This window comes from Drosophila nasuta, chromosome 2L (genome assembly GCF_023558535.2).
Source record: "Drosophila nasuta strain 15112-1781.00 chromosome 2L, ASM2355853v1, whole genome shotgun sequence".
NCBI classification, from domain to species: Eukaryota; Metazoa; Arthropoda; class Insecta; order Diptera; family Drosophilidae; genus Drosophila; species Drosophila nasuta.
The window spans coordinates 26,037,631-26,051,350 of NC_083455.1; the positions used below are offsets into that span (position 1 = coordinate 26,037,631).

General features: G+C 36.4%; 5 protein-coding genes across 5 annotated transcripts; 3 read left to right on the forward strand and 2 right to left on the reverse strand.

Annotated features, from left to right (window-relative positions):
- The first annotated feature begins 138 nt into the window (after positions 1-138).
- On the forward strand, positions 139-1,943 carry LOC132797815 (uncharacterized). Its single transcript, XM_060809590.1, has 3 exons — positions 139-550; positions 943-1,017; positions 1,463-1,943. Exons 1-3 carry the CDS (start codon positions 260-262, stop codon positions 1,919-1,921), a joined length of 825 nt encoding a protein of 274 aa, XP_060665573.1. The 5' UTR covers positions 139-259; the 3' UTR covers positions 1,922-1,943.
- Positions 1,943-9,262, forward strand: LOC132797810 (carbohydrate sulfotransferase 11). The gene is made up of 3 exons (XM_060809584.1): positions 1,943-2,243; positions 8,197-8,668; positions 8,742-9,262. Exons 1-3 carry the CDS (start codon positions 1,965-1,967, stop codon positions 8,969-8,971), a joined length of 981 nt encoding a protein of 326 aa, XP_060665567.1. The 5' UTR covers positions 1,943-1,964; the 3' UTR covers positions 8,972-9,262.
- A 1,654-nt stretch (positions 9,263-10,916) lies between these two features.
- LOC132798642 (electron transfer flavoprotein regulatory factor 1) lies at positions 10,917-11,548 on the reverse strand. The gene is made up of 2 exons (XM_060810579.1): positions 11,394-11,548; positions 10,917-11,282 (listed from the first exon to the last, which is right to left on the reverse strand). The coding sequence occupies exons 1-2, from the start codon at positions 11,433-11,435 to the stop codon at positions 11,067-11,069; spliced, it is 258 nt and encodes an 85-aa protein (XP_060666562.1). The 5' UTR covers positions 11,436-11,548; the 3' UTR covers positions 10,917-11,066.
- Positions 11,549-11,784: 236 nt separating this feature from the next.
- Positions 11,785-12,587, forward strand: LOC132783573 (adenosine 5'-monophosphoramidase HINT1). Its single transcript, XM_060788822.1, has 3 exons — positions 11,785-11,877; positions 11,949-12,090; positions 12,215-12,587. Exons 1-3 carry the CDS (start codon positions 11,834-11,836, stop codon positions 12,482-12,484), a joined length of 456 nt encoding a protein of 151 aa, XP_060644805.1. The 5' UTR covers positions 11,785-11,833; the 3' UTR covers positions 12,485-12,587.
- LOC132783572 (rab-like protein 3) lies at positions 12,341-13,567 on the reverse strand. Its single transcript, XM_060788821.1, has 2 exons — positions 13,345-13,567; positions 12,341-13,277 (listed from the first exon to the last, which is right to left on the reverse strand). The coding sequence occupies exons 1-2, from the start codon at positions 13,403-13,405 to the stop codon at positions 12,613-12,615; spliced, it is 726 nt and encodes a 241-aa protein (XP_060644804.1). The 5' UTR covers positions 13,406-13,567; the 3' UTR covers positions 12,341-12,612.
- Positions 13,568-13,720: the final 153 nt, after the last annotated feature.

Consider the following 13,720-nt stretch of genomic DNA (forward strand, 5'->3'; position numbering starts at 1 on the left):
TGGTGAGTAATGCATTAAATTCTAGACCAAGAATATAAAGTATAAAATATTACAAAAGTTTATTAAATTTGTTTATATAGTAACGGAGGTTGCTTGTGGAAAATGTAAAAAAGACAGTTTGGCCACACTCTAATTGAAACAGCTGATATTGAGTAAACGACGCTGCGGCAAATTTACAGCAGCAAATTACAAATTGTGAAGGCGCAATTAGTGCAAACATTTGTCAAGTTAATTAAACTGTGTAAATTGCAGCAAGTAAATGGATACCTCTCGCGAACGCCGTAAAATGGTTCAGATAAAAAAGCAGCTTAAGCTGCTGCCAATTAATTTGAGAAAAAAAGCTATACGTGAAGCGCGCAATTTAGCGGGCATGCAACAACAAAAAGTGCAGCGAAAATTGAAAAAGCGAAACAAACAAAACGATTTCGATCGCGCTGAACACAATGCAATGTTGGCGGCAACCGATCAAGAGCTGCAGCAGATTTTGGCGGACTACGAAGAGTTGGCAGACGTGCCTTTCGACTGCACACCGGCAGAGCTGTTAGGAATGGTAAGAGTGAATGAGAGGAGCGAGAGTGAGAGGGCTTATATTCGATTTTATAGAAGTCCAATTAGCATATACAGCTGTTCTTTTGATAGAGTTCTCGAAAGAGCGAGATAAAGAGCAAGTTTGTATTGGATTTCATGGAAAGCCAATCAGCATGCGCAACCGTTCCTTGCGACTGCAAGCCGGCAGAGTTCTGGAAAGAGAGCGAACTTGTATTTAGAGTTGTATGAAAGTCCAATTAGCACTACTTGTCATTTTCGTCACTGAAGATCACCGAAGTTTGGTGACCTACTCCAGCTAGAAGCTGCTAATTGTTTTGTATTGTTATGCCAGCTGATAAATTGTTACCGTTATCTGGACATTCGCACATTCTTATGTAGATTTCATAATTACAGATTGCCACAGCAGAGGGCCGTGCCACAACAACAATCTACGTGCAACGCGACGGACTCAGCACGCTAAAAATTGTGGTAAGTAAATTGATTTCAATTGTAAGTTGGTCGCTCTTCAATTAAATATGTTTACAATTGTTGTGCGTATCAATCAAATCGATTAAGGTTGGGTGAAATTTCCGCAGCAAGTGTAAACAATTGTTCAAAGAATTATTTGGAATCGCCGCTAGTGACGTCAGAAGTCCAAAGTGGAGCAATGCAAAGTAGTCGAAGTTCTAATTGGTGTGAACTAAATAGAATTTATCGATAAGTTGAGTCTTGCAATGCGACTGGAATTATCATCCTGGTCTCTCATTTCCAACAGCGCTTTACCATAATTGCAAATTAGAATCAAAGTTTTAATTCGTATTAATTAAAAAAGATTTATCGATAAGTGAAATCGCTGACTATCTTGCAAGGCAACTAGAAATGCTATCATCCTGTTCTCGCTCTCTCTCTCATTTCCTGTTCGCTCTCTTTGCAGCTACATCAACGCTCTCCCACAATTGCCCAATTGAAATCAGCAATCGCCTCAATTGCGCTCGCTCAGCACAAACGAAGGCAGCGTAACGAACGTCATCGTGCATTAGCCGAAGACGTTGCCGGTCAGCACGAAGACGACACGAGCGATCAACAACAACAGGTTGCGATGGTTGCTGCTACTGCTGCTTGTGCTGGCGCTGGAAATGAAGCCATCATGCTGCCGCGCTCCAGTTGTGAGTTAGTTAACTCGGCGCAGCGCAACGGTCACGAACATCGCGCGCTTGTCTCTTGGCGTTTTCTATGGCGCTGCTTTGCACTGTTCAACGTGGACACCAATCAGCCGATCGATGACAACGCGGCCAACGGACGCGCAACTCTAACGGCGCTTGGCATTGAAAACGGCTCCAAACTTAAGTTTGTGCATCGCGTCAAGTATTTCGGTCGCAAGCGGCAAACCTGAAAGACCAAATTCCGCCAAAATAAAGAAAGAAAAAGTAAAGATTATGCGAGAAACGTTAATATTCAGCCTAATGCTGCTCTATGCATTCGTGCAACCTTTGGCGGCAGCAGCATTTGAGGATGGCAACAACAACAATGTAAAGATCAACAAACATAGTTTGGAACTAACACAGACAATCAACATACAACGCCAGGAGTTGATGCAGCGACAATGTGATCTCATGGAGGCCAATAGACAATCTATCGAGGATCTCACGGAACTGCAAATGGATCACATGATCGTCGACAAGGAGCACAAGCTACTCTATTGCTATGTGCCCAAGGTACGTTCAACTGCTTCCACAATCAGAATCTAAATTCCCGCTTGGTCAACATAAAAACATTTTAATGCCCTGCCTTAATTCTGAAATAAAGAAAAATGGGGTATGATGGGTTTTGGGTCAAATTTGTCTGTCTGTCCATCCGTCCGTCTATTAAACTGCTCGTATCTAATGAACTATAAGAGCTACATAGTTGAAATTTGGTATAAAGCTTGCTGTATTAAAAGAAAAAATTATGTTTATTTGGAATTTTAGTTGTCATTCATATTAGGATCATAAATTAAAAAATATCACTCTTAACAATTTCATTTAAAATTTCAATTAAAAGATATTTAATAAATCGTTTAAGAAATATAAAAATTTGTATTAGAAGATAGTTTAACTTGATTGAAACTTTAAATTAGCTTACAAAGCTCTATGAAACAGGGTATCTTCTAGTCGAACACGTTCATCTAAAATGTTTTAGTTTTTGTATTTTTTCGACTTTTTTGAGGTCTACCGAAATAATTTTTTTTGGAATTCATTTTGCTGTCGTTCTGTTTCGCCATGTGTTGAATTACTTCCCTTTTCTCGTCTGTTCTGACCCTTTTGTCAAATGTCTCTCAATCTAAAAAAGCAAAAGCAAAAAACTCGTTTATTTTGCTTGTTTTAATTTTTTGCTTTTTGCTTTACGTTTTCTCTTTTATTGCCCGCTGACATCCGATGCTACAATGCCTCCTGTTTCTCACTCTTTCACTTGCCACATGTGGCATCTTTTTAATTCAAACAATTTGTGTTTGCCGCCGCTCTCGAGTCTAGACGAGTTTGACGAGTCTACTAACCCATTGTAGCTGCTGATTCCCAATCTTAAGCTCGCACTCGAAGCTTTATCAATAGCCGCCAGACTATCATTGATTTTACTGCTCCACTGTGATTACCCCACATCGTAAGACAGACAGCTGCATAGCCTCTCGCTCAGTAATCGTTGTTATATATGCCACAATTATAAATTATACTCGTGTAGCCATAATTGCAGATATTGCATTTTAATACCTCAACTTATTGATTTTAAACGGGGATATGCCGGAGAAATTGTCGAGTGAAACTTTCATTAATAACAAGAATATTTTTTCAGTTAATAGTGAGAGTTCAACAAGTTTTTTATTAGCTAGTCTACTGTGAAGTATTTGACATTAATATGCTATCGGTAAAATGCAATTTTAAATATTCATATAACTCGTTTATTTTTATGACCAATTTTCTATGGAAATCACTGAGAATTTATTAGTTAGTCTACCATAAAGTATTTTCTATTAATATGTTAAAGCTGAAATGCAATTTAAAATATTTAAAAATATGTGATTGGCAACTATCTATTATTAATTTATATTTTATGGCCAATTTTCTATGCAAACTACTGATGCAATTTCAATTGTATAAAAATATATCATTTGCAACTATCTATTTTTAATTTATATCTTTTTTACCAATTTCCTATGGAAATCACCGATGATTTCCTATGGAAATTTCCTTTAGGCAAAAAATCTTTTTTAAATACTTAAAATTGCATTGAGAATTGGGATTAGAGATACCACGAATAATATTCTGATTTATAATTTCATTGTAATGATTAAGAAGGCTTCAATACAGTCAGTTCAGTTATAGATAATTTATTAAGTAGGTTATATAATACTAATTTAAACTTGCTAAATACCAAAAAAAAAAGAAGGTATTTAAGATATTCCATTTTTATCATTATTATAAGTTATGATGATAATGATTTATAGTAATATTCATATTCGTAACATACTTTACAATAGACTTTATACTATGATAAATCATCGTAAAATATTTTACAGTATACTGCTTATTTATAGGGAAATTTCTTAGTCGAACCTCAAGTTCTAGTAGCAAATTTCTTATATGTAAACTGCGTTTCAGTCGAGCGTCTATTAATTGTAGTCTATTATTTTGCCATGCAGCTCTCGCTCAGTAATTTAATGCCAAGTAAATCGCACAGATTCCATGTTATGTTATTGTCTCTATTTTTTTCTATTCACTCGGTTGCAGTGTCGGTTTCAGTTTTGAAATTGATAAACGAATCAGCGAATAATCGAAATGACTGGCTGGATTTGATTTGTTATCGACTTGACCTCATGACGCTCAATTGGAGGCACAATTATCAAAGCTCACATCGCGTCGTCTTCTATTAATTAAAATTCGCTAAATTGATAACAATAGCCGCGACCTTAGATTGGCTAATTCAATTGAAAGGAAATTAACTGAAACCTGGAATTCTCCCAATATATATAAAAACTGAATGCTAGTTGCCCAATCCATTGCTATCAATAAAAGAAGAAGAAAAGAAAGAAGAAACAACTATATTTTGATTAGATTAGCGATTCGAAATTCGAATCGACAGCCAAAACGTGCGACGTGTGGCTTAAAAATAGCTTTGTGTTTCATGTGTGAAGCTCATTGCACTTTGAACCATCGCGCAACATAATGAGCCAACACCAAACAAACCATCGAATCACCTTTTTTTTGTTGTGGCTCACATTGCGGCTGTCTATGCTCTGAGTAATAATGCCTCCAATAACATGACGTAGTTCGGCTGTGGCGCCATCCCACGGCACTTACAACAAGCTGATTAACACTGCGTATACTTGATACGAGTGCCTCAAATTAATCCATTTATTTCAGTTCTTTTTATGTTCACTGAAAAAACGTGAATTATACACATGGGAAGTGCCATTAATCACACAAAAATATAGGCTAAAAATATTGGAAATTATTTTGCGATAAACATAAAAGTTTACCAACATAATTCATAGAATTTGAGCAAAAATACGTTTATAGGAAATAACTTTTAAAAAAGCCTAAAATAAATTATTATGTAAAAAGTTTTAAAATCAAAAAAGTACATAAATTTGAATATTTTTAAATGTAATTACAAATATTTTATTGCATTTCATTTTTACTGTAATTAAAGTTTTTTTTGCTTATAAAATATTTTTGATAAGTTTAATTTAAACATAAGTCTTAAGAAAGTTTGCATGTTGGTTCGTTTCTTGTGAAATCTTTTGGAAGAGTAAATAAATTTTATTATTTATAAAAGCAAATGATCTAAACCAATTCGAGCGTAAAATCTATTTATTATTTTAACGCTTTTCTTAGCATGAAACTAGGGGAATTTTCGTAAATTCTTGCATTTTTATTTTATTGATTTCGTTATATTCATTATATTATTTATTCGTTATGTGTATACAGAGTAAACTATTTGATTAATTTTTCAAACATATTTTCAAATACTTTTATCATTTTGTTTCATGTTTATTTTATTATTAACATATTAGGTTAATAAGCAATAAATTTCGTATCTATTATAAAGTGTAACTACATCAAATAATTAGCTAATGATCGTAGGTCGTATTTCACTACATTCAGTTGTCAGTTTTTTGTTGATAAGCAGATGAATTCGATCGGCAGATCGTTAAAAGAGAAGGAGGTGTGTCATGTTGTAGCTGAGATACGATCGAGCACGCTTCGCTTATCAGCAATTTACAGTTTACAGAGACGTAGTCTCGTCTTCAAGCGGGGAACTCAAACTGTGTCTGTGTGTGTGAAGTGAATTGTTGAATCACATGCGAAACTCACATTTGTTTCTCTCGAAGTCGTAAACGCGTGCCTATTTCCCTTCCCCCTCTTTAAGTTCCCCCCTCCTTTGTATACATTGTTGAGGTTTTATTTGACCATCGCGTGGTGATGCTTAACGTGGCCTTTAATGGTCGAAGGAAAATGTTTAAATTTTGCTTTATGATCGCATGCGCTTACGTATTGCAAATACATTTTCTTAACTATGCGCTTTGCATACGAAAAATGCTGAACCTGAACTTTGCCACAGGTACAGTGGAGCAAGACCTATTTTATTAGATGACGTAATTAACGCGTTCAACTTTTAGTTTCGAAATCATAAAAAATTTCTTTAGTAATAAGCTCTTAAATTTCCAAAACCAACGAATATAATTTTTAAAATTTTAATTTTTTTTTTATCTGAAAATTACGATTTTTTCATTGATTTTTAGTCTAAAAACTTTTAAATATTAAATTTTAATATAAATTATTAATTTTTACGATTTTTTCATTGGTTTTTAGTCTAAAAACTTTTGAATATTAAATTTTAATATAAAAATCCTCAAATCCTCAGTAGCATAGCTAATCTGCACATTTTGTAAAAGTATTTTCTTCAGCTGGTTACCTTCACTTTCACATAAATAAAGTAGCCTTCAAAAAATAAGTAGCAGGGTCTTCAAAGTTGAGACAAGAATGTTTCGCCTGTTTTTTTGCTTTACAATCGACAGTTGAAAGATGTTTGCAAATTTCACTTTCAACTTTGACAAGTTGACAAGCAGTCTCAACAATAACCACTGTGCACACTGTGCGCTCGCAGTTTTTCCTGTTTTTGTATACGAAAAATTAAAGTGTTTGTTTTTGTAATTTGAAATGTTTTTGTTGCGTTTAATTACACTCGACATTGTCGGTCAGCCAGGCTGTCTGCTCGAAATGAAATGTTTAGATGTTGAGTTGAGTTTAGTTAAGTTGATTTGTTGTTTTATTATTATAAACATTGTTTGCTCGCTAAGTGGCTCAACCCACAGCCAACCGCACAGTGTAACTAGAAAAATCCATGCATATTTTCCATTGCCAGCAATTAAGCAACAACAATTGTTTATATTTAGTTTTATCTTTGCTTTTCATATCGCGAATATTACAATTTATATCAAATGCTTAAGTGAAAAGTCGCTTATTGCCATAAACATTTTCATTTACAGTTTTCTTAACTCATCTATTATTTTCGCTTTCTTAATGAAGGCCATTTACTTTTTAAGCTCCCGCTTTATATGGATTATAACATTTGATATTATCGTTAGTTTACTTTCTATATTTCTATATCATGTTCCTTTTCTTAATGAAAACAATTTAATTTTAAGCTACCGCTTTGTATGGATTATAACTTGTGATATTATGAATGATTATCGTTAGTTTACTTTCTATATATCATTATCTTAAGGGGTTCAAGTTCCATTTAAAGCTATTTTGTAATCATATATCTACATAATATATATTTTTGCTACGTCATCGTGTCTCAAAAAGCGTCGCGCATGGCAAAGCGGATACTTTGTGAATGAGAATGTTGCTAAGGGAAGCTATAAAATTTAGAACGTACTGTGGAATGTACCCATAAATTTAATACTTTAAATTTTCAATGTTTTTTTTGTTGACTATAATATAATCTTCAATACTGAAAATTCAAAAGTTCTTGTTTCCCCTTATTTTTATCTTATTTTATTTCCCTTATTTTTTGTTGAATCCGAAAAAAATTTATTTTTATAGATAATTGGGTTTAGCCATACAAAAGAAAAAATTTCTGAATTTGTATTTTGGTTTTTTTCATTTTTATTCATTTCTTTATCACATTGCATAAGTTCCACTGTTGTGAAGCTCCAGAAACGTATGCAAATGTCGATAATAAAAAAACGAATGACGAAAAAAATTTAATTCAATTCTCAGCTGTTGCTTGTTGAATGTTTTTGCAATTGATAAATATTTATCGCAGTTCCGCTGGGCTTAACCACTGTGCTGTGATACCACCAATGGATTCCACACACACCTGTTCCACAAGTGTGGATCCTATCACACTTATCTTCCACATGTCGATAATAACTCGTTGATATGCTGCGTCAAATGGAATCCCAGGAAGTTCGCTGCTTATCTGTAATTGTTAAATAGCATTCGTTTGAAGAGCCCATGAGTGGTACTCACGAATACCCGAAACTTGTGAATCATTAGTCAAAAAGAAACATGTGTACATTTTGTGGCCTCAATCGCGCATTATTGTTTATTTTGTTGAACACAAAAAAAAAAGACGAAACTAAACAAATTTTGGAAACTCATTTCTTTTTCTATATTTTTGTAGGTTGCCTGCACGAATTGGAAGCGAGTTCTTATGCTGCTCACAGGCAAATGGCAGAACGGAACTGATCCACTGCAAATACCCGGCTCTTTGGCCCATTCGGTGGGCATGTTCACCAAGTTCTACGACCTGAGCGACGATGAGCGGACGCAGGTGCTCAGCGAGGATTACACACGCTTTATTCTGGTGCGACATCCCTTCGAGCGTTTGCTCTCAGCGTATCGCAACAAGTTGGAAGGCGGTTCACCGAGTGCTCGTTACTTTCAGTCGCGAGTGGGACGTCAGATTGTGCGAGAGTTGCGTCAAGGAGCGAGTAACGAATCGTTGGAGCAGGGCAACGATGTGCAGTTTGGTGAATTCGTGGAGTACTTGCTGCGACCCGAGTTGAGTCGTGTCAATCAAACCGATTACAACGAGCATTGGGAAGTAATCGCCAAACTCTGCAATCCGTGCGTCATGAAGTACAACGTTGTGGGTGAGTCAAAAAGATTGAAATCAAACCTATTTCGTAGAGAACACCTGCTAATCTTGAAATATATTCAATACAGGCAAATATGACACACTTCTCGATGACTCGGCGCTGGCTTTGTATCTGTCGGGCACCAAGAATCTGACATTCCCCACGGGCCACAAACCGTCGAGCACCAAAGCGAATCTTCGCAACTATTTCGATCCGCTGCCCATCGGCGCCATTCGGCGTCTCTATGAGATTTATGAGGAGGACTTTCGACTCTTTGACTACGGCATGGAAGATGTGCTTGGCTTTGAATTTGGCTAACCAACAATTTGAATCCATTTCAAAGTGGTCTCTCTCTATCTTCGCTCATTCCACTGTGACCATGACGCTTTTCCACACTGGGAGAACTTTGTGATTTTAGTCGTAATTTAAACCTTACTTAATTACATTACATTTTCGTTAGTTCATAATTCAGCAACAGGCGAATATTAGTTTGTAATTTCATCATTCTACTTTAATGTGTTGACTTTAGAGGCTTGCAAACTTTTACTCTCTTCAAAGTTGTTATTGTTTTGCATATTGCAGCCAAGTTAAATATTATTATGTTATTAAGCTATTAGCAAAATAAAGAAAATGCAATTATTTATTACAAGCTAATTAAATTAAACATTTTGTATTTAAAACTTAAAATTGCGAATGATTCGTGTGTTTGATATATGTAGTTAAATAGAATTATTTCATACTTTGAAATGTCCAGCTATAATACTTGTTAAATCGGTTGTAAAAGCTCTGAACTATAGATGAACCTTTTATTACATCTCAGTATTTAATTAGTGGTTGAAAAGTTTATTTAAATGATTCACTGGAATTTCTAACAAATCTGCGCAGTTAACTTAAATTAAGTTTTTATTGAAATAGAATGAATTTTTCTAATATGGGAAATGTTAAACCTTACAAATTTGAGACTATCATAAAAGTATTTTTAGCTAATTTAGAACAGTTCCTCTATTCAATTTATATTTATAAATAGCTCAAAATATACCACCGTGCATTCCGTCTTCCTTGTTTGGATGCATTTCGTATAAAGAAGCTTTTTCTTGGCATCAATGAACTTTTGTTATCAGTGGCGTAAACGTAAATGACGCGATAAAAGGTATCTGTGATAGGTGAATTACACGAGCACGAAAACAAAGATTACGTATACGCTGCCCTTTTAATTTCGCAAGAGCTTTCACATTTGCATTAGCCAAAGGCAAAGAGCAAAGGGGTTCTATTGTTACAACGACTTTTGAATACACTTTGATTCAAATTTTAAGTTTGATTTTAAATTAACCACAATTAACCACAACAGAATGAAAGAAATATAAACAAATGTTGACTAATTCTAAAAGTAAAATTGTCGATAAGCGAAAGGAAACCGATTATTTGGACATTATAAATTTTATAGCTTCGATTTTACCCACAAAATATATGTCAATTCATTTTTGGTACTTTGTACGTGGAGTTTCCTAGCAACACTAGAGCACCTAGAGAACTTATACTTGAGTTTTTACGATCTGTTTATAGCCATAGTGAACACACGCCTTGTTTCACACTATGTGTGATTAGATAGCATTAAAAGACAATCGATAGAACTTATCAGCTAATTGTTTTGTTGATAACAACACAAGACTCAATGGCAAAGTGACAAGCTGCAGCACATAGCTGATATGCCTATGAAAAGTGTAGTGTAGTGTGCACAAAGCTCTACGGCGCCAGTGTTGTTTATCACCAATACATTGACACATCGACGACGACACACAGACAGTTGGTCCACTGAATAAATGAATTTAAATACGCAATATTTTGTCAATAACAAAGTTCAACCACGGAACGCATTCGTCGTCGGCCATCAGCATCAGAAGCGACAAAAAATGAAATGCCCGTGGCAATAATTTTGGCAGTCACACGTTCAACATTTGTATCTGTTTCGATAAACAACAAACAATAATACTTGGACACTCCGTCAAGCCCCCCACACACAATAATATTTCAAGGTCATCCCTCAATTAATATACTAAATACCTTTTGCATGCGTATGTATGATCATAAATATACTAAATGCATTGGTATGCGTATGACCAATAATATCTCAACTACAATGTTTGTTTGTATGTGTCTGTTTTTTTGGCTTGCGTTATCCAATGACTGTTTTGCACTTTTTATTCAACATTAACTTACAGTTAAACATTGACAAGACATTCGAAACTAATATTTAGTGTGTGTGTGTGTGTATTTTTGTGTGTTGGGTGCGGGTCTTTTGTCTTTGTTTAAGCAAAAACAATACATTGGCTGTATCATATTCCCGTTCTCATTCTCGTTCTGGTTTTCAGTCCTTTTGCATTTCCGCCTTTCACCTCTCTCTTTCGGTCACTCTCTAGTCATTGTAGCTGTAACGCTGCTTTACGGTGCGGTATTTTTTCAGCGAATACAACGCCTCCACCTCCTTGGCGAGGTAACGTCCCTGGGCCAGGAGAGCCACGATCTTTTTGGGATCGCGCTCATCCTTGTTGTTTATGAACGCATCATGGATTTGTTTGCGAAACTTTTGCGGCCCATTCAGGCCGGGGTAATCACGGCCCAGGTACTGTAACTGCAATGGAATTTCACGTAACATAAGTTCCAGTTTTCCAGTTGCCCCCTTCCAATTGGGTGCAGTTGCACGTGGTGTGCAGTACACTCATTTTATTTTATTGTTACTTACGTGCTTGTAAAGAGTAATAACTTTGGAGCGCAGCTCTGACATCCCCAGTAATAAAACGTATTTGTTTAACAGTTAAATGCAAAAATATGACTAAAACGTTGCGAATTTGTTGTCTTTCGGTTGCACTTCAGATTAGAGGTGTGTGACCGTAAGCAAAATTTGCAAGATATACCAAATCTGAAAAATACTAGAGAGTAATGATTCGCAAGTGACCGTAGGTCAGTTTGTTATGAAAATACAAAAAGCAGTTAGCGCGGTTTTCGATTATTATTATAGAGAAAAAAGCTTATAGAATATCATTTACAAGCTAAATGGAATTAACAATATTAATATTTAAGATTGCGTTATCGCTAAAGTGATGAAACCCAAAAATATTTTTATACTATGTTTCCTCAAATGACGGTCACACAGAACTTCGCATAAGTTGGCAGCACTGCACAATGTTCGTGACAGCCGGCCGCAATTTATCCAGTTTTCTAGTGCGGTAAGTGCGCATGCAATTTAGCCATTATTAACTGCCGATCTCATTAACAATTTCCAATTATAATTTACTAGAAATCGCGGTATTGCAACAAACTGCGTGAGAATGGCAAGCGAGGTGGAGAAAGCGCAAAGCGCCGCAGCCTCTGAAGACACCATTTTTGGCAAGATTCTACGCAAGGAAATTCCATGCAAATTTATCTATGAAGACGAGAAGGTAAGTGAGGAGTGCAAAGTGCGACAGATAGTTTAATCTATAAAGTTGTCTTGCGGGTTTTATTGGTATGAAGATGTAATTGTATTTTATTAATTCTTAAATGCATTTTATATTTGTTGTACAGTGTGTGGCATTCAATGATGTAGCGCCTCAGGCTCCCACACATTTTCTGGTCATACCACGCAAGCCAATTGCACAGCTTTCACTAGCCGAAGACGGCGATGCCGAGTTGCTGGGACATTTGATGCTCGTGGGACGCAAGGTGGCCAAGGATCTGGGACTCGAGAAAGGCTATCGTGTGGTCATTAACAATGGACAACACGGAGCACAGTCCGTTTACCATTTGCACTTGCACTTTTTGGGTGGTCGTCAAATGCAGTGGCCACCTGGCTAAAAATATACGATTGCTTAACTAACATTTAACAAAAAAGAGGAATTGTTAACAACAAAAAGAGTAATAAAAAAGAGTTTTAAAAACTAGAAAACATTGTAAAAATATACATATGAAAATCATTGTAAAACTCAGCATCGTTTTCCCGTTGTTGGAAAATTGAGCTTAAATTCGATGGCATTGCTGAGAAACTTTCGCAGTTTGCCCGCATTGCGAGATTTGTGCTCAAAACTCTTCGCGTCCAGGCAATTGACAAGGATCTCATCCGCGCCCAGCTGACTGGCTATTTTGCCCGACCCACGCAAGCAGCGGGTGGTCAACAGATCTAGTTTGGTGCCCACCACAAGGATGGGCACGTGTCGCCGCTTGAGGATGGGACGCATTCGATTGTGGCGATGCCGGCAGATCTGACGCAACGGCTGATACAGCCAATCGTGCAGGTTGTCATGGGTGCTCATGCGCAATAGATCGTATACAAGGATTATGCCATCAATGTGGCGATAGAGGCGATTGCGATGCTCCCGAGGCATGCGCAGCGTGCTCTTTAAATCATAGAATTCAACAAAATGTGGCACCAAATCGACGCCGCCACGTCGTGGAAATTGTTCGATTCCTGTTGGGCTCGACGTTGAGGAGGAGGATGTCCATTCGGGCGTTGGGGGCAGCCACACATAGCGTGGATGCTCATGAAGACGCACTTGAACATTCCACCAACAATCGCCAACGCGTCGGGTCGCTGGTGTTGGTGTATCTTCGCTTTTGGCCAGCAAATCTGTTAGTCGCGACTTTCCAACACCTGCAGAGTTGTAATATAATCTTTAATTCAAATCACTGAAACTTCCAAGTTTAAGTTTCGCTGTTACCTGCATCGCCGAGCACTAAAATTCGAGCAGTGTGTACGTGTTTAATTGTTTGCTGCTCCATCGTTTTTTTTTTATTTTTCGAGTACTGTAAATAAAGGTTCTGCTTGTTGTGCTGCAATTTGTCTTAATGTTTGTTCATAATTCCTCTCTATTTAATTGTTGAATTCATTTGGCGCTTTTTGTCAAATATTTTTTTTGTATTTATCGAAAAATTATCTATCGACTTAGATAATGCCAAGGTGCGCATATATCGAGGCCACCTACGCAAGTTTTTGGAACTTGTATATTTTTTTTGTCACAAAATATATGGTATATTTTTGAGGGCCACACTGATTGTTTACAGTTATTGCGCGCTTTTAATCGGTTTGGTTTTCGG

Bases quoted from the DNA above. Each gene is read 5' to 3' on its own strand.
- LOC132798642 (XM_060810579.1), bottom strand. From the start codon at position 11,435: ATGTCAGAGCTGCGCTCCAAAGTTATTACTCTTTACAAGCAC. The intron at 11,283-11,393 runs GTAAGTAACAAT...ATTCCATTGCAG, and splicing joins TTATTACTCTTTACAAGCAC to TTACAGTACCTGGGCCGTGA.
- LOC132783573 (XM_060788822.1), top strand. From the start codon at position 11,834: ATGTTCGTGACAGCCGGCCGCAATTTATCCAGTTTTCTAGTGCG. The intron at 11,878-11,948 runs GTAAGTGCGCAT...ATAATTTACTAG, and splicing joins TTATCCAGTTTTCTAGTGCG to AAATCGCGGTATTGCAACAA. The intron at 12,091-12,214 runs GTAAGTGAGGAG...TTTGTTGTACAG, and splicing joins TTATCTATGAAGACGAGAAG to TGTGTGGCATTCAATGATGT.
- LOC132783572 (XM_060788821.1), bottom strand. From the start codon at position 13,405: ATGGAGCAGCAAACAATTAAACACGTACACACTGCTCGAATTTTAGTG. The intron at 13,278-13,344 runs GTAACAGCGAAA...ACAACTCTGCAG, and splicing joins TTTAGTGCTCGGCGATGCAG to GTGTTGGAAAGTCGCGACTA.
- LOC132797815 (XM_060809590.1), top strand. From the start codon at position 260: ATGGATACCTCTCGCGAACGCCGTAAAATGGTTCAGATAAAAAAGCAG. The intron at 551-942 runs GTAAGAGTGAAT...TCATAATTACAG, and splicing joins CGGCAGAGCTGTTAGGAATG to ATTGCCACAGCAGAGGGCCG. The intron at 1,018-1,462 runs GTAAGTAAATTG...CTCTCTTTGCAG, and splicing joins TCAGCACGCTAAAAATTGTG to CTACATCAACGCTCTCCCAC.
- LOC132797810 (XM_060809584.1), top strand. From the start codon at position 1,965: ATGCGAGAAACGTTAATATTCAGCCTAATGCTGCTCTATGCATTCGTG. The intron at 2,244-8,196 runs GTACGTTCAACT...ATATTTTTGTAG, and splicing joins TCTATTGCTATGTGCCCAAG to GTTGCCTGCACGAATTGGAA. The intron at 8,669-8,741 runs GTGAGTCAAAAA...TATTCAATACAG, and splicing joins CATGAAGTACAACGTTGTGG to GCAAATATGACACACTTCTC.